General features: G+C 37.8%; 4 protein-coding genes across 7 annotated transcripts; 2 read left to right on the forward strand and 2 right to left on the reverse strand.

Moving 5' to 3' along the window:
- The first annotated feature begins 3,295 nt into the window (after nucleotides 1–3,295).
- On the forward strand, nucleotides 3,296–8,592 carry LOC113731678 (uncharacterized). Its single transcript, XM_027257059.2, has 10 exons — nucleotides 3,296–3,504; nucleotides 4,386–4,599; nucleotides 5,249–5,374; nucleotides 5,463–5,615; nucleotides 6,224–6,353; nucleotides 6,435–6,476; nucleotides 6,913–7,203; nucleotides 7,303–7,345; nucleotides 8,134–8,211; nucleotides 8,301–8,592. The coding sequence occupies exons 1-10, from the start codon at nucleotides 3,437–3,439 to the stop codon at nucleotides 8,365–8,367; spliced, it is 1,212 nt and encodes a 403-aa protein (XP_027112860.1). The 5' UTR covers nucleotides 3,296–3,436; the 3' UTR covers nucleotides 8,368–8,592.
- A 220-nt stretch (nucleotides 8,593–8,812) lies between these two features.
- LOC113728723 (uncharacterized) lies at nucleotides 8,813–9,481 on the reverse strand. The gene has a single exon (XM_027253089.1). The coding sequence runs from the start codon at nucleotides 9,479–9,481 to the stop codon at nucleotides 8,813–8,815; it is 669 nt and encodes a 222-aa protein (XP_027108890.1).
- A 1,139-nt stretch (nucleotides 9,482–10,620) lies between these two features.
- On the forward strand, nucleotides 10,621–13,098 carry LOC113731677 (DNA-directed RNA polymerase V subunit 7-like). The gene is made up of 2 exons (XM_027257058.2): nucleotides 10,621–10,753; nucleotides 12,331–13,098. Exon 2 carries the CDS (start codon nucleotides 12,342–12,344, stop codon nucleotides 12,864–12,866), a length of 525 nt encoding a protein of 174 aa, XP_027112859.1. The 5' UTR covers nucleotides 10,621–10,753; nucleotides 12,331–12,341; the 3' UTR covers nucleotides 12,867–13,098.
- Nucleotides 13,099–15,018: 1,920 nt separating this feature from the next.
- On the reverse strand, nucleotides 15,019–20,508 carry LOC113731676 (uncharacterized). Of its 4 annotated transcripts, XR_003458576.2 has the most exons (11): nucleotides 20,288–20,508; nucleotides 20,098–20,176; nucleotides 19,272–19,351; nucleotides 18,362–18,428; nucleotides 17,662–17,733; nucleotides 17,083–17,163; nucleotides 16,621–16,902; nucleotides 16,363–16,543; nucleotides 16,185–16,274; nucleotides 15,710–15,858; nucleotides 15,019–15,585 (listed from the first exon to the last, which is right to left on the reverse strand). XR_003458576.2 is itself a non-coding variant. In XM_027257057.2 (9 exons), exons 1-9 carry the CDS (start codon nucleotides 20,361–20,363, stop codon nucleotides 16,269–16,271), a joined length of 924 nt encoding a protein of 307 aa, XP_027112858.1. In that variant the 5' UTR covers nucleotides 20,364–20,508; the 3' UTR covers nucleotides 16,038–16,268. The 4 variants fall into 4 exon arrangements, 1 of the variants encoding a protein (XP_027112858.1); XR_011836671.1 differs by lacking the exon at nucleotides 19,272–19,351 and having other exon boundaries at nucleotides 20,098–20,139; XR_011836670.1 differs by lacking the exon at nucleotides 17,083–17,163.
- Between the last annotated feature and the right edge of the window lie 710 nt (nucleotides 20,509–21,218).

The following is a 21,218-nucleotide window of genomic DNA, read 5'->3' on the forward strand; positions in this document are numbered from 1 at the left end:
TTAATACTGACGGAATCTACGACCACGTGAGACGCACGCTGAAATACGAAGGGCATTTTTATCCACAATGACCTGTGTTCCACTCGGTAAAATGGGACTCCTTCCCGAACTTGAACAAAGAAAAACTCCATTGCAGCCAAAGAAGTTGCTGAACTGGAAGCATGCGAGAAACCAACAATCCGCCTTTTCCATTGTACAGGTGTGAGAAAATATCGAGGGTCATGCGCGGATTGTGGCTGCTGGGCAGAGATTTGCGGTATGCGCGGATGGTGGCTGCAGATTTTGGCATTGGATTGACAAGGAGATGTGCAGCCAGTCAACGGAGGTCATACCTGAGCTTCTGAAAAGAATTAATGTAGCTGAACAGCAAAGAGATGCATATGAAGAAGAAGTAAGAAGACAAGAAAGGAAAGTCGCTGCAAAATGGAGAATTGCAGAGACGGGTGATTGATTGTCTCTCCTCAATCCTCAGTAGGCCCCCACTTCCTAAAGTGCAGCAGAGTCGACTAACAGAGCATTTCTTTGCTCTACTGCTACTGTAACCGTATCTCTCAAAACAAAACAAAACTCACTACCGCCACCGACCGCACCAGCTCTCTCTCATCGGGCAAAAGAGTAGATTGCAACCACCGGAATTTTATCATCCCGATAAATGGACCTGGAGAACCAGCAGCAAGGCTTGTTTCTTCTTCAGAATGGCCACAACAGCAGCTCCAACAATAACACAAGGGCCCCCACCAATATAGCCACCACATTCTCCAGACTGACCTCCGCCATCTTGAACCACTACAGGATTTTCTTCAATGATTACGATGATGATGATGAGGAGGAGGAGAGAGAGAAGCATGAGGATGACCGTGGCCGTGGCCCATCACTCCCAGTAGGCCAAGAATGTCCATTCTCAAGGCCCTTCGTGATTCTTGATTTGATATGGAACTTGGGGTTTGTGTTGGTGGCTGCCTTTGTGCTTTTGACTACCGTCACCGAGAGGCCCACCACCTCTTTAAGGCTTTGGATTGGTGGCTATGCTTTGCAGTGCCTCTTGCATGCAGGCTTTGTTTGGCTTCACTCTCAAAGCAGCCATTTTTACATTCATCATTTCCACGGTGCTGGTAGTCGGGAAATTGCAGCAGTAGCCGATAATGGCAGACAGAGGGAGAGATAGTGGTGAAAGTAAACCGTTTGGTCAAAATTATTTTTCGCTCCATTTTATCGAGTGGAACACAGATCATTGTGGACAAAAATGCCCTTCGTATTTCGGTGTGCGTCTCACGTGATCGTAGATTCCGTCGATATTAACTACTGATTTTGACAGAAGGTCTAATATTTTGTATTTTAGATAGATCGGGGGCCAAAAATTTACTTTTAATTGTTTGGGGACCAAAAGTTCATCCGGCTAATAGTTTGAGGGCCACTGGGACTCTTTGCCCTATGATAAAACAAATGGTGGGAGTGCAAATAATAAAAAATAGAGTGCAAATAACATTTTCCTAAGTAAGAAGTGGCTTTCATGCCTTTTTAATTTAAATAAATAAGAAGTGACTCCACTTATATAGAAATTTGGTTTGTAGTTTATTAGCTGGAGGGTAAATAAAGAGAAAAACATTGCCAAAGTTAGTAAAAGTAAAAGAGTAAATGACAACAATTTATCTTTTACCTTAATAATCCTAAGTAAAATGGCAAAATTAAATACTCGACAAAAAGGAAATAATGTCGTGGAATTAAAAAGTCAAGAATGGTACCATTCATGGAATCTAAATTATGAAATCATTAAATAAAAAGTAAAGTACTACTGGCCTTTTAATGTAGAAATTTTGATTTGAAATATTCATTTTTGATAAAAAATAATAATGATAACAACAACACCAATTCTACCAAAATTTTTTTAAAAAGTAACATTACAGTTTAAGAGAAATATATAGAACAATCGACCCTAAAATACTACTTAATTTGTATATATCTGAGCCAAAATTTGTCCCTGATTAGATTTGAATAAGGGTGCAAAATCCAAATACTAAGGCCATGCTTGGATTGCTTGTTTCCGTCGGAAAATATTGTCGTTTTCCGTGATCACATTTTCCTATCACCTTTTTCCCTCACATATATCAAATCGTTACAGTAATTTTTCCATGAAAAATGACGGAAAATGCAATCCAAACACAACCTAAGGATAAACTTTTGGTATTATTAATTATTTTATATATTCTTATTGCTGTCTTCATATGTAAATATGTATTTGCTATGTTAATATATTTACATATATATATTGATTGTAGTACTTGAGGGTATTATAAATATTATCAGTTTTATATTTTTATTTTTAGATGCTAATAATTGCAACCATTGTAATCAATTTTTAATTTTTAATTTTCATTACGGTAGGTAAAGTTAAATATATTGAGTTGTAGGAATATGAATCTAGAGGTTGGGTAGGGGAAGGGAAGGAAATAGTGAGCAGTTGAAGAGTGGCGGGAAATGTTAAAGAAGAAATGTGGGTTACAATGAAGGACGGAGAAAGGGGAGAAGAAGAAAGGGATATGACAGAGATGACAAAAAAATAATAAAGAGAGTGGTAGCAAGATAGAAGGTATGAAAGTCGTAGGAGGCAGTTGATGACTAGCTAGCAGGTGAGAAATGAGGAAAAGGATGGTGACTTTTAATAATTTTGAGAACTTTAAAAACACATATTACAGAGATTTTTTAAAAAATATACGTTAAAGTTTATGAAAAATGCTAATCTAAATGCAGTCAACAATTTTAGGGGCACAAGATAGGAGAAAGAATTTTTTTTTCTAAAATTCGAAGAAAATAAATTGGTTATAATTTAATTTTTATATTATAAGATTTGATAGTTGGGTATAACATAATATGTTTTGTCAGATATTGATAAATTGATTTTTTAAAGAAAATTCTTCTCAACTTACCACCCAATCTAACCCTTTCCTTAAATGCATTAACAATTCATTTATCATGTAAATCATTATAAATTAAATTTTTTCAACATGTTAAGCATATACTTTTTTAAAATTTTTAGTCTATATATAAAAATTATTCTGTACCACAATATATAAATATATACAATGTTATTTTGATTTGACATATAAGCCTGTGCATAGCATGGGTTAAAATGCTAGCGTGTCTAAAATTAAGAGTTTAAATGTAAAGTGTTTAAAATTAACTTTAAGGTGCAAAGTGAAAATGCGGTACAATTTAAGGGTGTGAACTGCAAAGTGGAGTTAGTCCAGAACAAAATCAATCTAATAAAGCTTTACGATAAGCACGAATTGAGGCACCCGAGCCTGCCCAATTAAGCATTCATGCGGCTTCGTCACGGCCTTTCCGTAATATTCTCCTAACATCTCTGTCTCTCTCGAAATTTTTGGTACGACCAGTGGTGAGTGAAGAAGCGTAGCAAGCAGAGTATTTTTGAGTAGCCATGGAAGAAGGGCAGTCGCGCAAGCGCTCTTTTGTGGAAGACGACGATCAATCCAACAAGCCTCCCGCGTAACTCTCTCTCTCTCTCTCTCTCTCTCGTATAGTTTGGAATTAGAAATATGAAGCCCTAATTTTGGGTAACACCATTCCGATTGAATTTTGGGTTTGGGATAATAAGGTATATATACATAGTTGATTGAGGTATTTTGATAACGGTTGCTTTTCTCCTTGATATGCTTGAAAATAATTTAACACGTAGATTGAATTAATACGGTTTGTGTGTCAATAGGTGTTCCCAGCAATCTAGACGTCTGGTTAGGTTACTGATTTCGAGTGATTAGGGATTGTTTTTTAAAGTGTTTTAGAACTTCTGGAGTTGAGGGAAGGTTGCTTGCAGTTGAAAGGCTGAGTAAAACGCTGTTTCGTTCAGTGTTTTCGTTGAGAAACTTATTTGGAGATGATCATTAGTGCAAGAAGTTGATCTTTAATCTTGTTTGACTTGGCTTTTTAGTAGTTGTCTTATTCGTGGGGGATTGGTGAGAGAGAAATTGTATGTGGCTCATTAATTCTCGAGTATATTTTGCCCCTTTCTCGAAGCCTTCCTGCCGCTAGAGATTGGAGAGGAGAGTCTGGGACTTCATTCCCTTTATTTTGCATATGTCAAGCTTGTTATTGTTTAGAGCTTCTGTAGCTCTATACCATGTCAAAGGAGGAATTATGGTGCTACGCATATCTGACGTTTTCACTTTTCCCATTTATTTGCAAATTTGAGTCATATATAATCGTAAAGGACAGCCTGAAAAAGGGATAGGTCTTATGACTGCCAAATGACGCTTTTGTCACTCTTTTGAAAAAATTATATGTTCTTGGCCATAATTCCACAGGTCATATAGCTTTTTATTTAGTATTCTTGAATTTTGCATTGATTTTGAGATGTGTCTCATGTGCAGTCAGAAGAGGGTCAGGTTTCCAAAAGGTAAAAAGGTGAAGACTGGGGATTATGTGGATGACCAACCTGGTGAAGATGGCCCCGTTCGTTCGCAGGATCCTCAGCTTGTGGCTAAGGAGCGGCGAAGGCTCCGTAGTCAGATGGCAGCTGATCTTCTTGATGAAGAAAATAGAGGAATGCTTCCTGACATAACGAGGGCTGAAGTCCAATATGAGGTGTGGTTTTTTGTGGCATTTGGCTTGTGGTCTTATGCAAGCATTGATGTATTTTTTTAAAGCATGTGTTCTCATGTTGGTACAATTATTTTTTTGTTTCTATTTATCTATTGTGCTTTTAAACTGTATTTAGAGATGTGGCTCATCGGAGGAGAAATAATTGGTCTATGATCTAACAGTGAAAAGATGATGCTGTTCTAACATTTTTTGATGTTCCCATTAATTATCCCTACTTTTTTTACGGTGTTTGGAACTTTTACTAGAGTTTCTGTTGCCAACTTTTTGAGATTTAGAGTTCTTTGTCCAATATTGAAGCATGCTTTGGTGAATGAGTACTAGTATCTTGCCTCAACTCTCTCTTCCTTTCTGACACTTTCAGATATTTAATTATATTTTCTGTTGTCTGCAGTCCTGCTCATGTTGTTCGCATGGCTGATCATGAAGGCTTTTAATATGTCATTTTATGATATATGTGTTGTCTTCCTGAATTCCAGAATTTCCTACTCTTTTATTGATAGGGGAAAAAAACTAACTTATCCAAATAGAATGAGTTCAAATGCAGGTCCTTTCTGTCCAGTGTATAGAGAAGAGGCATATTTATATGAAAGGCAAAAAGGGTAGGCATTAATGCTACCTTACTTTTCTGCAGGATGATGAGACATTTGTTGAAGATGGGATCCAGATAGAACCTTTTAATCTGGAAAAAGAGAGAGAAGGAGGCTACTTTGATCCACAAGGAAATTATGTTGAATTTTTAAATGAGAATGAGATCAAGGTGTGAATGCAAATCTAAGATGCATATATTAGGCACTTACACGTTTATGGCGCGTGTAGTCGTTATTTTTGTATTTGTGTTCTTGCAGGATGCATGGCTTGATAGCATTGATGCTAATAAAGATTATGCTGCAAATACCTTTGCTGTCCCGAAAAATGACGATGATGTTGCTGATCTTTCATCTGACGATTTGGGGAAGATCAACAGGCGCATCGCTGACTCCCTTGAGCCTGGGGAAACGGTGAGACTAATTTCCCTATTTTCAGTTATTGCTGTTCTATGTGAGATAAGGATTGAATGTCTTTTCTTAATATTTGGTATTGTGTTACAATGTGGAAAATGCAGTATTTTTTTTTGGGCGAAACCATGCAAATGGCTTCAAAGTATGCTGTCATGAACATTTTGCCATTTGAGAGGGTATTTCATGTCATTACCACTTCAAATTAAAATATAGTTATGTTATAAATGTTTTTGCCTGACATTATTTGCTGTCACGTGGATTCATGCAAGTTTGCTAAGAGAGCCAAGTCGATTGCTTTGATGTAATTTGAGATTTAGTTTATTAAAAAATTTGCGTATCTTGTCATTATTTGCAAATAGACTTTTCTTCTGGATGTTATCTGCCAGAGGATGTTGAAGTAGCCTTTCTTTGTCCCTGTGTTCGCATTTATTGTGGGGTTTTACCCATGGTGGAACCTCCACTTTTTTGGAGTTTTTAGAATCATAACTAATCATGAACCGTCCTGGTATAATCCTTTTAAGGGTCACAAATGCCTAGATTCAGTTGTTGACTTTTACAGTTAATTTCTTGTTTTGTTGTTGTGGGTGGCATTTTGCTACTATATACAGGTTCTGCAAGCCTTGAGGAGGTTGAAAGGAACCTCAAATAACAGGAAGGAAAAGATGTCAGCAGAAACTAAACAGCTTTTTGATCAGTTGACTGAAGATGCTATGATGCTGATGGACAATGGAGATTACAGTTCAGTATACTCTCTCAGTGCTTAGAGACTTGATCCTGGAGGGAAGAAAACTGACATATTTTGTTATTTTGGTATGGCAGATGTATATAATGAAAAACAGGAAACTTTTCAGCGTGAAGCAGGTATGGTTAGTTGCTTGTTTATGTCTAAACAGCCTTTACCATTTTTGTTCTGGTAATCTGATGTACAAGTGCTATTGCTGACTTGTGGAAATTGGAAGGTAGCTGCAGAGTCTATTTCATTAAGCCTATCCTGAAATCAGAAATATAAGTTCATATGAGAAGACAGAGAGTGACAGAGAGGGATAAATCTTGAAGACATTGAATTATGTTGTGTGTGAACTTCTGATGAATAATAGCATATTATGTGTTTTTCTTGTTCTCTAACAGCTTTTTGTGGCCCATACACTGAATGACAAATAGTCGGACAAGCGAAGTTATAATTGGTGCTGAGTTGTCTATCCTACCAGAAAGTTTAGTTTTGTGTGGGTTTCCCTAAATGTGTCCATACCTTATTGTAATAATTCCCTTTTTCTTGCATTTCTTTCTTGATTTTCAGAGGGATATGAAAAGTTAGCTGCGGCAAGGAGGCAAGGCACTTCCATTAGCTCAGGACCAGGGAAATCTGGTAGTGTCCTTGATGAGGACTTCATTCCCAATGGAATGGACAATGGGAAGGCTGCTTCCGTTTTCAACATGGGCAATGGTGCTTCATTGAATAGCTCTGCTGCTGCAGACAACATTGGTGATGGATTTGATATGTTTGGTGAAGATGATGAAAATGCAACTTTCAATCCAGTCTCTGATGGGAGTAATCTTGATCTCAGTAAATCTAGTCAACATTCAGAAGGTAAGGCTTGGACCCCAAAATCTGCTTATTTATTATTTAAAATGGTACATATGCCACTACCTGAATTTTGTTATAACTTGCAACTGAATTCCATTGCAGGTGGAGATCTGCAGGATGATTATGTATACGATGAATCTTCTGGGTATGCCTTGATCTTAAACCTATTAATTTAAGATGCAAAATGAAGTAGATTTGCTCCAATAACAACATTGCCTCAGCAGTGAAAGTAGTTAGGATTCTTTGTTTTTTACTCCAATGTCCAATGGATAAGTCGAAAATGGAAGACAAAATCATTAATGAATCTGGATGGCTGAGGATGGGTTGAGTGTTTCTTTGCTTTGGAATGCTTGTTCAGTAAGATGTGCACAAGCAGTTCCTTGCTTCCAAAGTTTGGTAATTGGGAAGGGATGGGTGATTTCAGTCTGTTGAATAGCTGGCATGATTTTTGGTCTGGTTCGGCAAAATAGAGTAAGAAACTGTGTTGGTCATGCAAGGAGACAGACTTACAGAGCATTCCTATTTAACCTTCTTTTACTTGGGGTTTTGTTAATTCTATTTCTCGTCTTCATTGGTTCTTGAACCACTTGCGAAAATTGAGAACTTGTCCTCATGTTGTGATGTAACAGTGCAATCAATCATGAATATTGGTTACTAATGTTTTGGGTATTAGGAAGATTGTTCTACATAATTGAATGTTTGGTAAGTAGTCCGTTTCAGTTATTGAAGACAAATGTGATGTTAACCATTCAAGCAGAAAGTTGGCTCAGTCCATCTTAATTTTGCTTCCTCCGTTTGGTAATGTGCTTGGGACAACAATTTGTGCTGGACCGCTTGGATTTATGATTTTGAGCCCTTCGAAGATTAACAAATATCTCTGAATGTTTAAACCTTGGAAGTTGGCTTACAATGTCCGATCTTTCTTGTGTTCAGTTATTACTATAGTAGCAGGCTGGGTTACTATTATGATCCGTCTTCGGGGCTATATTGTTATGCGGCATCGGGACAATGGTAATGTACTTGTGTTTAATGTTTCTTGTCTACTATTATGTTTTCAACCGGGAGGCACACTCAATGAAATTTAACCTTTTTACGTGTAGGTTTTCTTATAATGAGGAATCAGGCACCTATGATGAGGTTCAACAGGCTGCCTACACCATGAGCTGATTGCAATATGTATGTTAGTTCAAACATTGCGGAGTGCTGTGTACATACTACGGAGTTCTGAGGCTTGAAACAGATGGCTGTATACACTAATCTTTGTGCTGTTAACACTACTACCTTTATGGCTCTATTTATTAACTTGTCTGCTTAAGCCCACATTGGCGCACTCTGCAGTCTTGTAGAGATTCAATTCCTATGTGGAGTCTTGTAGATGAAAGTTTCGGTGTAGTCTTGAAGCTCTTGCATATTATTTGTTGGGCAAAAAATCTCAGCGGCTATTAAACTATTGTCAAGATCATGTTTTGGTCATTGAACTATTTTTTGTCAATAATTGACCATTAAATAACTCAATCAGTAGACCTGTGATCATTTCGTCGGTAATGACTCTTAATTTCTGAAATTAGCATGACACGTGGCAAGGTACAGGGCAAATTTGTCCAACAATTTACTAACTGTTGAAACAAATTACGAGCGGGGGCAGACATCCGAAGGCAGGGGGGGCGTCTAGCAAAGCCACGAGCGGGGGGATTGCTCCGAGCAAAGCAAGAGTGGTTTTGGCTTGAGGATCGCCTTTAGCGAGCCTGCTGACCTCCTTGGCTGCCTCCAACACGTGAATATCTGGAGCTAAGAAGCCGTGGTTTTCATTTTCCTCGAGTTGTTGGCTGCTGCCACTGCTACTGCTATTTTGGAGATTCTTCACCACTGTCTTCAATTCCTCCAGTGCCTCCACTTTCCTCTTCACCGCCTCCGCCTCCTCCTCGTCCGGTTCGTTTTCCTTTTCCGATAACTTCAGAAGGTCTGATAACTTGTCTGATCCGGAGGGCGGTGTGTTTGCTGGATACTTAGTCTCAGTCCTACCGTCGCTAGTACTACCTTTACTCAACTCAGATCTCAGTGTTGTGACTGCAGTGAGATCAATGTCGGGCTCGGGCTTGGACTCTTGGATGGTTAATTTGCCAATGTTGTTGTGCTTATGATGCTGCCGCGTCCCGCACCGAACTGTGTCCACTATAATGCGGCGGAATGAGGCTGACCAAATCTTAAACTGACGCCCTCCGCCGGGAGTCGGGTGGTCCAGTACCACGGATCCGAGGTTGTTCCCGTGCAACTTCCCCATTAATTGCTAGTAGTATCCGCCATCTTTACTTGAGAATTGATGATTTCCCCAGAGATGGATGTTGGAATTAGAAATTTGACAGTGTTTTTGGTCAAGATCCATATCAAGATCCAAAATTATGACAGTAAATTGTTGGACAAATTTGCCTTGTACTTTGCCGCGTGTCATGCTAATTTCAGAAATTAAGAGTTATTACCGATGAAATGGTCACGGGCCTATTGATTAAGTTGTTTAGTGGTCAAGTATTGACAAAAAATAGTTTGATGGCTAAAATATGATCCTGACAATAGTTTAATGGCCGCTGAGATTTTTTGCCTATTTATTTCCTGCTTTTCCCTTATCCTTGGGAATTATTTGTTTTTTTACTTCTCTTTGCCTTCGCTAAACCATAGAATGAAATACCATCGTTCAAGGTCTGATTTTCATCATGGATATCAGCGATGTTACAGACGTACTTCGAGCTGTTGACTCTTTTTTTTTTTTCTTCTTTTCCCGTAAAACAGATTTATACCCGCCAATAGAGAGGCGTAGAATGGCAGCGTTGATGGCAGTTTGCCAGCTTACAGAGCATATCGAAAGAAGAAAAACTACTCAAACACGAACGAGGGAATTTAAGAAAAAAAAGAAGCCCCCCGGGGGGGGGGGGGGGGAGGGGAGGATACAACTTCTTTTCCTGTGTCTTGTGCGTTAGCTGGCTGGCTTGGAGGAGGGGAAAAAACCAGAAAATTAATGTCTAGAATTGTGCAACATTTATTTAACGATTTTCTCATAATTAGTCTACCTCAAATTGGAATCTTTTTTTTTAAAAAATTTATTATATTTATCTAAATTCAAAACCCTTTCGCTGGACCAAAAAGCCGAAACCAAGTAAAACAACGATTCACTACAACAAATCTGATTAAATAAAATATTAGACTGACCCATTTGAACTGATCTGTCTGGGTCGGTTAATAATCAGGCGCTTAAGTAGCGCGTAGTATCATCCAAAAAACAAAAAAAAGGTAACGCGTAGTTTGTCGAGCCCAACGGCGTCGTATCTCTCTGTTCCTTCATCTGTTTATTGCTTAACGTTAATCAAATTAGACGGTATCTACTTAACTTTTGTAGTAGTATAATGCTCTTGCTAAGCAGAGCAAATAGTACTGCTCTATTCCTTTACACCTCCTGCTTCGGTACGAAACTTTCACGCTGGTTTCTGGGTTAGCGTGAGGAAGGTGGAAAGCGAATTCCCCATTGGGAGAACAGGGGTTGTCAGTCCAGTTGATTCACCAGGTATAGCCCCCTCCTACCTTTTTAAATCCAGCAGCTCTCCATAGCATGCTTCTACCTTGTCTTGACATTCATTCAATCGGAGAAAATCAAGTTCAAGATTGCTTTTTTTTTTTCGCTTTTTCTTTTTGGAATTTTTTCGTATGTTATGGGATTCTCCGATTCTTCTGTGTGTGAAATGAACTGCTGAAGTCGTGAAGGTTGAATGTTACAGCATGTTGGCATTTTGGGTCGAAGGGTTTTGGGTTTTAGGCCTTCTTCGAGGGTTGTCGAATGGTTCTTTAAAATTTCTGGTTCTAGAGGGAAAAAAAAAGGAAGAAAATAACAACTGATAAGATAGTAGATAATAGTATTGTAGAAGTCTTGCTGTTTGTTGAGTTTGTTGGTTGGATTATCTGAGTCCAAACCGTGTACTAGACAGTTGATTTTTCTCCACATTGTGGGTCATTGTTCTGATTTAGGATCTTATGGGTCTAATCAAGGCCTGTTGCAGCTATTGCCTTTCCCTTTCTTAAGCTAAAGTCCGGAGCTCGTACAGTCTCGTCTTATTTTTTGTGCAATGGCCTCCGGTAGACATCTACCTCCCAATTCTGGTATTTTTTTGTATAGTTGTATGTTTAGAATTGAATAAATTATGCCATCAAGTTCTTTCCCGTGTATTTTTTTAAAAAAATTTTACTTATATTCCCCCACCCCCAACCCCCTCCCCCTTCCTGGGGTTGTTATGGTAGCAAAAGAGGTTTAACAGATCTGATTTGTCAACTCATGGAGATCAGATATCTCCTAGAAAATTGTCCACTGGACATGGTGATTTATGTGTTTTGTCTGTCAAAATGCATGTTGATTTATAGATTGTATATGCTACTTCTTTTTAAGTCTTCATCACTTTTTGAGACTGGTGATGTGCAGGAAGAGAGAGAGGGGGATATGTTGATAACTTGGCTAATTTAAAACTCTTTGAAATGAGGCTCTCAACTTCCTTTCTGGAGTTATCGTACTAATTAATCTTTATTAGGCCAAAGTATCAGATGCATGCATAATGGGCTTTTATTATTTGGACACCAACATTTGTAGGTTAATGCTATGTTTTTGCAGTCAAGATAATTCAGATGGCAGACCAAGCCTTGTGCGTTTGAGGTTGGAGAAGTTATTAAAAGATAATTGATGAATCAATAATGAAAACTAAAAGGTCATCTGCCTGCCCAGTGTTCCTTGTTCTGCACATAAAAGACCATGTAAAAAGAATGCAAAATGTGGACGAATATCAGAAGTTAGTGAGTTTTCTGTCGCTGCTTACCCATAGCAATGATATATGAAATGTCCGAGTTGTTTCAATGCGATTTTAGTTATGCATATGGAACCATGAATTATCCTTTCTTGCTCAAGACTTATTTGATTACGAGTAGCCATAGTGGAACTCTTGTTGATCTCTTTCATGCATCACATTTAGTGCTGCTAATATGTTTTACTTTGAGAAACACCACATATAAACTTTTCCCTGGAAGCCTAACTGTCAAATGATCATTTGAATTTTTCTGAATTTCATTTAAAATGTCTATTCTGTTCTGATGTTTCTACAGGTTACAGCAAAATGTTTCTTCAATCACAACTCTCATGGAATGTAATAATCCCTCCTGAGAGCCTTGATTCCAATGGTTTGGCACTTCAAAAGGCCATTATCATTCGCCTTATGGATGATTTTGCTGCCAAAAAGGCAACAAAGGATCTGGGTTACTTTCTTGCTGTGACTACTTTGGATAAGATTGGGGAAGGAAAAATTAGAGAGCGTACTGGGGATGTACTCTTTCCAGTAGAGTTCAGCTGCATTACTTTCAAAATCTTCAAGGGAGAGGTTCTGGAAGGTGTTGTTCACAAGATTCTGAAGCATGGGGTTTTCTTGAGATGTGGACCTATGGACAAAATTTATCTCTCACATCAAAAAATGCCTGATTATCGATATGTGCCTGGAGAAAACCCAATCTTCATAAGTGAAACATCCAAGATTGAGAAAGATGTGACTGTACGTTTCATGGTAATTGGTGAGCAGTATGTTGAGGCTGAGGCGGATTTCCGAGCAGTCGTTGGCTTGAATGGTGACTTCCTTGGACCAGTGTAGGAGTCTCAAATCTTTTTAGCCTCTGACTTTGAAGAAACACCTATTTGATCACGGTCTAGCTGATTGTAAATGTAGTTTGACATTTCCTTTATACTTTTCAGTAGGATTCCTGAAAAAAAGGTGTTACTTCTTGTTTATCTTAGAATGCTGTCTCAACTTTGTATCTTTTGTGGTGAATATCTCACTGTTGTCCTGTTTTGGTTCTCCACCTGAATATAATTTCCGTTGATCATGTGCTGGCGTGGTTGTTAATCTGCTACCACTTAGAAATGCTTGGACTTTTCAACATTGTGTAGCTAATGTTGTATCTTGCAGCCTATGGTGTTTAATTAACGTGGTCGTGTACTATTATGTCTTGAGCCTAGATTCCATACTGGACAAGCACCATTAACATCAGAATATAAGTAGCTATAATGCAAACGGCATCGAAAACAAGAAGGCAGTCCATGCATCGAGGAGAGCGGATCCACCTTTTCACTTGCAAGTAGGCAGCAAACAAATAGAATTGAAACGAGTTTTGGCCTAACTGAGCCGAATCTTGATTTTATTTTATCAAGTTCGAGCTTGAACTCAAATTCGACGAGTTTTCAATGTAAAGTTCGGTTGCGATTTCAATTTCCAATTCTAGTTGAGTTGAGTTTAAAAAAATAAAAATTAATTATTTTTTTTAAAAAAAATGAATAAAACAATAATTTTTCTTAATAAATAATAAAATATTAAGAATATATATAATTTTATTATTAAAATAAATAAATAAATATATATGTATATATATATAATCGAACTGAGTCACAAACTAACTAACTGAATATTTTTTATTGGTTCAACTCGCGTGCAACCTACTTGCAAGGGATTGCAAAGTTGTATGGTGGACCAATTCTGCACCGTGCGTTGTTACATATCTCCATTAAGTACCCTTCTAATGCTGTGGATAAAGATATATCATTAAAAATTATCATAGACGTCAGATCCAATATTTTTGCACTGTTGTTATGCTGCGGGTCAATGGAAATAAGAAATTATTAATTGTAAGGGGGAAAAAGCACAACGGATCTTCTATATCATATTTTATGCAACTCTGTATCCCACTTTTTATTATATTGCTATTTCTCCTTCATAAACATCATGTTTTAGTTCTTTTTTGTTTCCTTAAGATCCAACAATTATTATTGGATAGAAGATCCATTGCAGGGAAAAAGGCATTGGTGTCTTCATCCAAAAATAAGATATTCATTAATCTTTGCTCCTTCCTTTTGTGATCATCGCCTAGTCTAGAGTAGGGATGTAATCGAACCACTTGCATGTAACTCGATCAAGAACTCGACTCAGTGGCTTGATTGTGTACTTTAATTCGAGTTCAAGTATTATTTTTTTAGGATCGAAGGCTCATCGAATCTTATCGAGCATCAAGTAATTAATTAAAATTATATATTAAATTATTATATTTTTACTCTTTTAGGCTTGATAGTTATATAAATTACGAGAATATTGACTATGACTTTAAAACATTTATAGGTCATACAGTCATTTCACATGAAAAAAAAATTATTTGATAGGTTAAAAAAGCAAAATTGAGTATTTGTAAAATAAAACAAGGATCTCAAATTCAAGTACTGACTCGAACTTGATCATACTTGCAAGAAAATCAAGCATAATCGAATCGATATCGAATATTCAAACAATTATTCAAACTCAAACTCAAGTAATGCCTTTGTAGTATCGAACTTGATCATACTTGCAAGAAAATCAAGCATAATCGAATCGATATCGAATATTCAAACAATTATTCAAACTCAAACTCAAGTAATGCCTTTGTAGTATCGAGTCGAGTAATGCCTTTGTAGTAACGATTCGAACTCGAGTACGCATCCCTAGCCCAGTGTGTTTTCCTTCCCAACAGAACAGGAGCAACTCTTGGGTTAAATCCTAGAGCCTTAAAATTAGAGTGAACCCATAATTCCCAAAAGGAGAAGGACGCAGAGGTCATGCTTAGTTACCAATTTCAGAAATTTATTTTTTAAAGTGCCGCCTCAAAATTCCTTCACCAACAGATGATAGACCTCGATTCGTTCTCAAGATTACTGAATTATTCGGTAAAACTCATATGGTGTCCCAAATAGTCGAAACCAGAACTGTGGTAAACAATCCAATGGAGACGAGAAAAGAAAAATGTTTAAAAACTTTATAGATGCATGACCAATTCGTTTAGGGCAATTTTATCCTGACAAATTCTTAGCATCTTCCAGTTCAAAGCTCCCCATAGGAATCGAACCCAACAAAGAAGCTGCCAAAACACAAGTAGCATCAACCCAGCAACGTCTGCCGTAAAAAATAATGCGAAGCTTCTTTTTAATTTTTTTTTATCACACCTACCCAACTCGATGAACAAAGATGATGTTTATCACGGCCGTCTACATCTAATCTCCCCAGTAGATGTACCACGAGTCCAGAAGCCTGAGGATCCTAATTTAACACACACTAACAAAGAAAAAACCGATGACCACACCCTTTTTCTAGGGTCCCACCGCAAAATTCAGGCCAATACCGCGCTTCTACATCGCCAACACTACCATGTAAAAGATCTACCCGCCGGCAGCATCAGCAATAGGTGGTGGATGGATATGTGCTTCTACATCTCTCCCTCTACCACGTAAACAGACTAGCAGCATCAGCAATAGGTGGACATGTGCACAATTATATGACCAATTTGAAGTCCAATCTAAGCACCAAAGATGAAGGATAACAAGGTCAAGCCAGAAAGAGATGCGATAATGAGCCTATCACACATCAAAATCTCTTAATAAGTATTCAATGCCATATTCTATACAGGAAAGAAGCCTTACCCACCACATAACTATCAAAGAACGTCAATCACCGCACACCATATTCTGCTGTTCAACCACTATAAAATAGTGCATATGCATCTACTAACTAACAGACGGCATCAACAGCTACTTAATCATCAGCCTCATGTCACCTTTTCTCGAGCATGCTATAAAATAGAACACGAGTTTCATCATCATATAGAATTTTTATGAACCACCCAGACAGGAGAAAATATTTATGCAGATCACACGAAGAAACTGGGAATTGAAATATATTTACAATAAATGCATGCAACCACCAGGAACATTCTAGACCATAAATTAAGCACACAGTGATGCTTCACCATTGAACAAAAACAGAACTTTATAGAGACAAAATGGATGCCAAAAACAAGGTGATTCAGACTAGCATTAAAGTTTTAGAAACAGGAACGACTACCCCCCAGAACATATAGTCCAATTACAAATTAGTTGATTCAGAGGATCCTCCTACCAAAAGCATGGGCTAAAACCACAATGTAGAACATGCAACATAATCAACATGTTGACTTAAAGCAGGGTGCCTTCCAGAAAACCATCACTCCTGCAAAAAAAAAAAAAAGGAGAAGCATCACGATATTAGGTCATTGCCTGTAAAATTTCATAAAGCAGAACACAACTCAGGATACGACCTTCTCTAAATTGAGGGGAGAGAGGCTTTGTGAATCAGCAGCTCGGCCTTGTGGAGGCAAGCTTTGAGCAGTGGAGTACAGATCATTATGGGTTAGAGCACCAGTACCATTCCTGGGGGATGATGCGCTCCGTGGTGATATATCACTCTGAGAGCTGGGGCTACGCCGGCGCAGCGATGCACTGCAACATTTCCAGAACAATTTAGCTAGGAGAAAACAGTAGTCTTAATAATAGAGCAGACATAACATTTACAGTACCTTTCAGAAGATATACTACTACTCATCCTGCGTTTATCATGTCGACCCCTGCCACGAATTCTATCATATTCTGGACTTTCATCATCATAATGACCCCTCCTATGGCTTCTATCATATGGACTTGCACTACGGCTCCTGCTTCGATAATGGTAATCTCGTCCCCTGCTTCGATAATTGTAATCTCGTCCCCTGCCTCGATACTTGTCACTCTCATAACTGTCCCAACTTCTGCTCCGACTTCTCCTCCGGTAATCTCTGCCCCTATGATAATCATCCCGATTCCTGGAAAACAGTTCAATCCCAAAATCATATCCCCGTTTTATGCCAGTAAAATGGAAAAGATGTTGGCATCTGAAAGAATTCAAGGCTAGAAGCCAAAAAATTCTAACACAGCAAGTGAACCAAAAGTCCATATGGATATCATAGCATCGATAATGGTAATCTCGTTCCCTGCCTCAGTACCTATCACTCTCATAGCTGTCCCAACTTCTGCTCCGACTTCTCCGCCAGTAATCTCTGCCCCTATGATAATCATCCCGATACCTGGAAAACAGTTGAGTCCTAAAAGTCGTATCCCCATTTATGCCAGTAAAAAGAAAAAGATGTTGGCATCTTGAAGAATTCAAGGCCAGAAATGCCAATAATTTCTAACATGATATGTAAACCACAAGCCAACATGTATATGATATTCTGTTGCAATACCTCATCTGCCCCAGAAAATAAGTCGAGCAGAGAAAAACTACACCCCTAGTATTGGATTCTTTCTATCCTTACACCATGGAACACACTTAAACCAACCCCAACTTCTCAGCAAATTGCAACCCATGCCACACTTACACAACAGAACAAAAAAAAATGAAATTCCAGCAACATAATGTAGCCTCATGATTACAGAATACCAACATGAAGTCATATACGTAATAAACTGCATACACGTGACAGAAGTCACATGACAATGAAAATTTTAGAAGATTTAGAGTGGCACTTTCTCGACAATATTACCATAAGTTGAGCCCAAACAAAAAAAGGCAAAGACCTCACCTTCGTCGAGGACTTCGACTTCTTGACCTGAACCTGCTTCTGGGCAACTTTTCAACAATCCTCCCTTTGTGGCTGAGATCCAAACATGAAAGATCAAATCAACATGTCCAGAAAAGGAATTAGCAGAAAAACAGTTAGAAAAAAAAAAGAGCTTCAAGACAATACATACCTAGACACGGAAAAAGAGAGAACAAAGATAAAACACCCCAAACAAGGATTTGGAAACAAAAGGTAGGCAAGACATAACATATTTACCATTGAGGAAAAGTTAGACAATTACAAAAACAAAGACAAAATATTGTTAATTGTCCAATACTATAGAAAAAGCAAAATCAGTGTGGCTTGATGTTAATAATTTATGTCACTTTAGAATCTTTGTTATGGCCTCATTCAATGTTTGTCATAACAAACTTACCAAGAATAACTATAACTCATGATAACTTTGAACAATACCACTTTATTCATTTTTTTCTTTATCCTCCATATAAAATTGATTTTAGAATTGCACATACATAGGGCATAACTTTCCCACTAGAATTTGGTATTAAATGGAGAAAAAATTAGCTGCACAAGTGAAAGTCATTTCACAACTAGTAAAACAAAGCTGTTGTATATGAACTGGACATAATAACAGCAAAGAAGGATGACAATCAATCGATGAACAATACTTAAGAAAGAGGTCAAGGCAAGAGAGACTTACATCCTCTCTGCATTTGGCCCATATTTTGCAAACTGGACAGCAATTTCTCTTCCATCAACCAATTTCCCTGTCCAACATGGCATCAAGAGAACAACAATTAATTAGACTGAAACATACTTAACAAAGGCTGAGACAAGTGAAGAAGTATGTACATCAGTTTCTTATATTAATACTGTCTCCAACAAGTGATCTGCATGCAGATCACTTTAATGAATTCCACAAAGCTAATGCTGGAATTGCATTTGCCTACACGTTGACCAGAAAATTTCTACTGATACACAAAAGGATGATCTCAGAAACAACTCTCATGATGATACTCGTGAAGCCATATAGGGAGATTGTGAACATTTGCAACATTGTGAAAATTCAAGCGTGACTGTATAGCAGTCTGCTGGAGTACAACATGTAAGCCAGTCTAGGACATAGAAGATGATGATGTGGCAGCAGATTACAAAATCAGTTTCCCGTTCTCCAGCTTAATACTCTTATAAATGCAAATGAACCTTTGGTTTGAGCATGGAAGATAAGCCACAAGCTGCCAGTAAGCTAAACAAGTAGAAAGCCTGTAATCATGTGCATTGGAGCTTCTATTTTGTGCCATAATTAAGTACCCAGGAAGCTCAGGCAGAATGAATAAATTGGCTTCTCCAATTCCACAGATATATCTTCTCCCCCAGTTTCCCTACGGGTTTATTAATCATTAAGTCAAATGAACACCAAAGTTGAGCAGGGAAGGCCAGTAGGAGGATTAAAAATACTTGGCATGTTCCATGAAAAGCATCACAAAAATTCATTCTGGGCATCGAATTCCATGCCAACAATTCCCCTAGCACAGAGTTTGAGATTGATTTTACTTCAGAAAGAATAGCTAAAACTTATCCTTTCAACCACATATAATGGACAAATATACCATCTAGTCTATCCACTGCTTTTTGGGCTTCATCTGCATACTTATAGCGGACAAATGCAAACCCTCGTGACTCACCAGTCCTGCAATTAATTAAGATTAAAATAAGAAACATGCAACCAAATACAGAGATCTGGAGAAAAGGACCTCCATTTTTATCAGTTCAATGTTCACTCTATGAATTTCAGAGCACGGTTTAAATGCACCACTGGAGATAAAGTAGAACACAAATTTTCAATAAAAATCAATCATCTATTAACTAATAGGTTTAAGATACGGAGAAGATGCTATTTCTGCATCCAATATCATTATAGTAAAACAATGTCAATGACTAAGTGCATGTTTTCAACTAACCACATCTTTTCATCAAGCTAAAAGCTGTTGTAAGTGGTCTCAATTTGCTTCTGTCATTTCCTTTAGCTTAATCGAAGCAGCAAAATACAGTTATGCAACAAAGATACTTGGATGCTTTAAAAAAATAATTTATTTTCTTCTGAAAAAACACTTCAACAAAACATGCTTCCAATGCGATTTTCAACAGCCATCTGTTTCATAATCCGCTTTTATAAACTCTAACAATAAAAAAGAAGCCGTTTAGGACAAACTTCTCATCGAAATTAGGCAATTGGTTAAGCATGAAGCAGCAGAGATCAGCATGTCCGCGATATTTCCACAAAAACAACAAAGACCTACTATAAACTCTTGAATCTGATTGTTTAGGGCATGACACCATCCATTTCTTCAACAAAAACTTTTGCATTAAAACTAACAAATGCAAAGAGGGAACCGAATAAAAAGGGGACAGAGAGTAGAAAGGAAAAAAACAAACCTTCGGTCTCTAGGGATAAAGATATCAACAACCTTTCCATACCTATCGAACAGCGGAAAGAGATCATCAGCGTTCGTGCCTATTGATTATTTTCCACCACAAGAGAAAACGAATAGTGAAAAAATATAGAAAATAAAATGTAACAAATAAAGAGAGAAAGGGAAGGGGGGGCTTTGTGGAAGAGACGTACGGAACGTTATGTTGAGGGCAAGAAGAGAATAGGTGTCGGCGATGTCCGGCGGACCTGACCTTCCGAAGTGTGACATACTGACTTTCTTCCTCGGCGTCCGGTGATCGGCTCAAAGTTCTCCTACGCTATCCACTGGAAACTCTTTCTCCCTGCAACGAACTTTCGTGAAGGAACAGGATGGAATCCATCCAGTCACCGGTATTTATATGCTATTTTTCCCCCATTTTATTGGTTTGAAAATATAAAGAAAATCGGTTCTTGGGTTGGGCTTTCCTCAGCCCAATATTATCTCGAGATAAAAGTAGACGTGTTTTGTTTCGTTTATCACAGGGACAGCTTAATCATTGTAAACTCCGTCCCATAATATGTCTAAACTAGAGAGATGAACTTGTAATATTCGTTCGAGTTTGATTCGGTAACTAGTCAAGTCAAATTTGAACAACGTTCAAACTCGGGTTTAATTTTTTTTTGTGTTAGCATAAAATTTTATCGTAAATTATTATAAAATTTATAGAAAAACTTTTTAAGGGGGAGGGTGGTAGGACAAAGGAGTGGGAGGAGAGGGATGGGGAGGAGGGAGGAGGAGAGAAAAGGAGGAGGGAAAAAAATGAGGCTGCTGGCGGTCGACGATTGAGGTGGTGGTGGGTTGAGGTGTGGAGAGGAAGAAAAAGAAACGAAAGAGGGGAAAATTTTCTTGTGTGTTTTTTTGGATATTTTAAGGTGTGTATATTAAAAACTTTAATTTTTTTTTTTAAGATTCTTATAGTTTAAAATGTTAAAACAACATGTGGAAGAAAATTTTGGCAAAAAATTGGTTTGTCAAATAGGAAGCTGGTTTGGCAATTTAACAAGCACAAAATTTTAAACTTGATAAAATAATTAAACAAGTTTGAACACCATGGTGTTCGAGTTAATTAGTAGTGTTTACATC

This window comes from Coffea arabica, unplaced genomic scaffold (genome assembly GCF_036785885.1).
Source record: "Coffea arabica cultivar ET-39 unplaced genomic scaffold, Coffea Arabica ET-39 HiFi ptg000046l, whole genome shotgun sequence".
Taxonomy (NCBI): domain Eukaryota; kingdom Viridiplantae; phylum Streptophyta; class Magnoliopsida; order Gentianales; family Rubiaceae; genus Coffea; species Coffea arabica.

Bases quoted from the DNA above. Each gene is read 5' to 3' on its own strand.
- LOC113731678 (XM_027257059.2), top strand. From the start codon at position 3,437: ATGGAAGAAGGGCAGTCGCGCAAGCGCTCTTTTGTGGAAGACGACGAT. The intron at 6,354-6,434 runs GTTCAGTATACT...TTGGTATGGCAG, and splicing joins GATGGACAATGGAGATTACA to ATGTATATAATGAAAAACAG. The intron at 7,204-7,302 runs GTAAGGCTTGGA...ATTCCATTGCAG, and splicing joins ATCTAGTCAACATTCAGAAG to GTGGAGATCTGCAGGATGAT.
- LOC113728723 (XM_027253089.1), bottom strand. From the start codon at position 9,481: ATGGGGAAGTTGCACGGGAACAACCTCGGATCCGTGGTACTGGACCAC.
- LOC113731677 (XM_027257058.2), top strand. From the start codon at position 12,342: ATGTTTCTTCAATCACAACTCTCATGGAATGTAATAATCCCTCCTGAG.
- LOC113731676 (XM_027257057.2), bottom strand. From the start codon at position 20,363: ATGTCACACTTCGGAAGGTCAGGTCCGCCGGACATCGCCGACACCTAT. The intron at 19,352-20,097 runs GTTTGTTTTTTT...AATTAATTGCAG, and splicing joins TTTATCCCTAGAGACCGAAG to GACTGGTGAGTCACGAGGGT. The intron at 16,903-17,082 runs GTACTGAGGCAG...ACTGTTTTCCAG, and splicing joins GACAGCTATGAGAGTGATAG to GAATCGGGATGATTATCATA.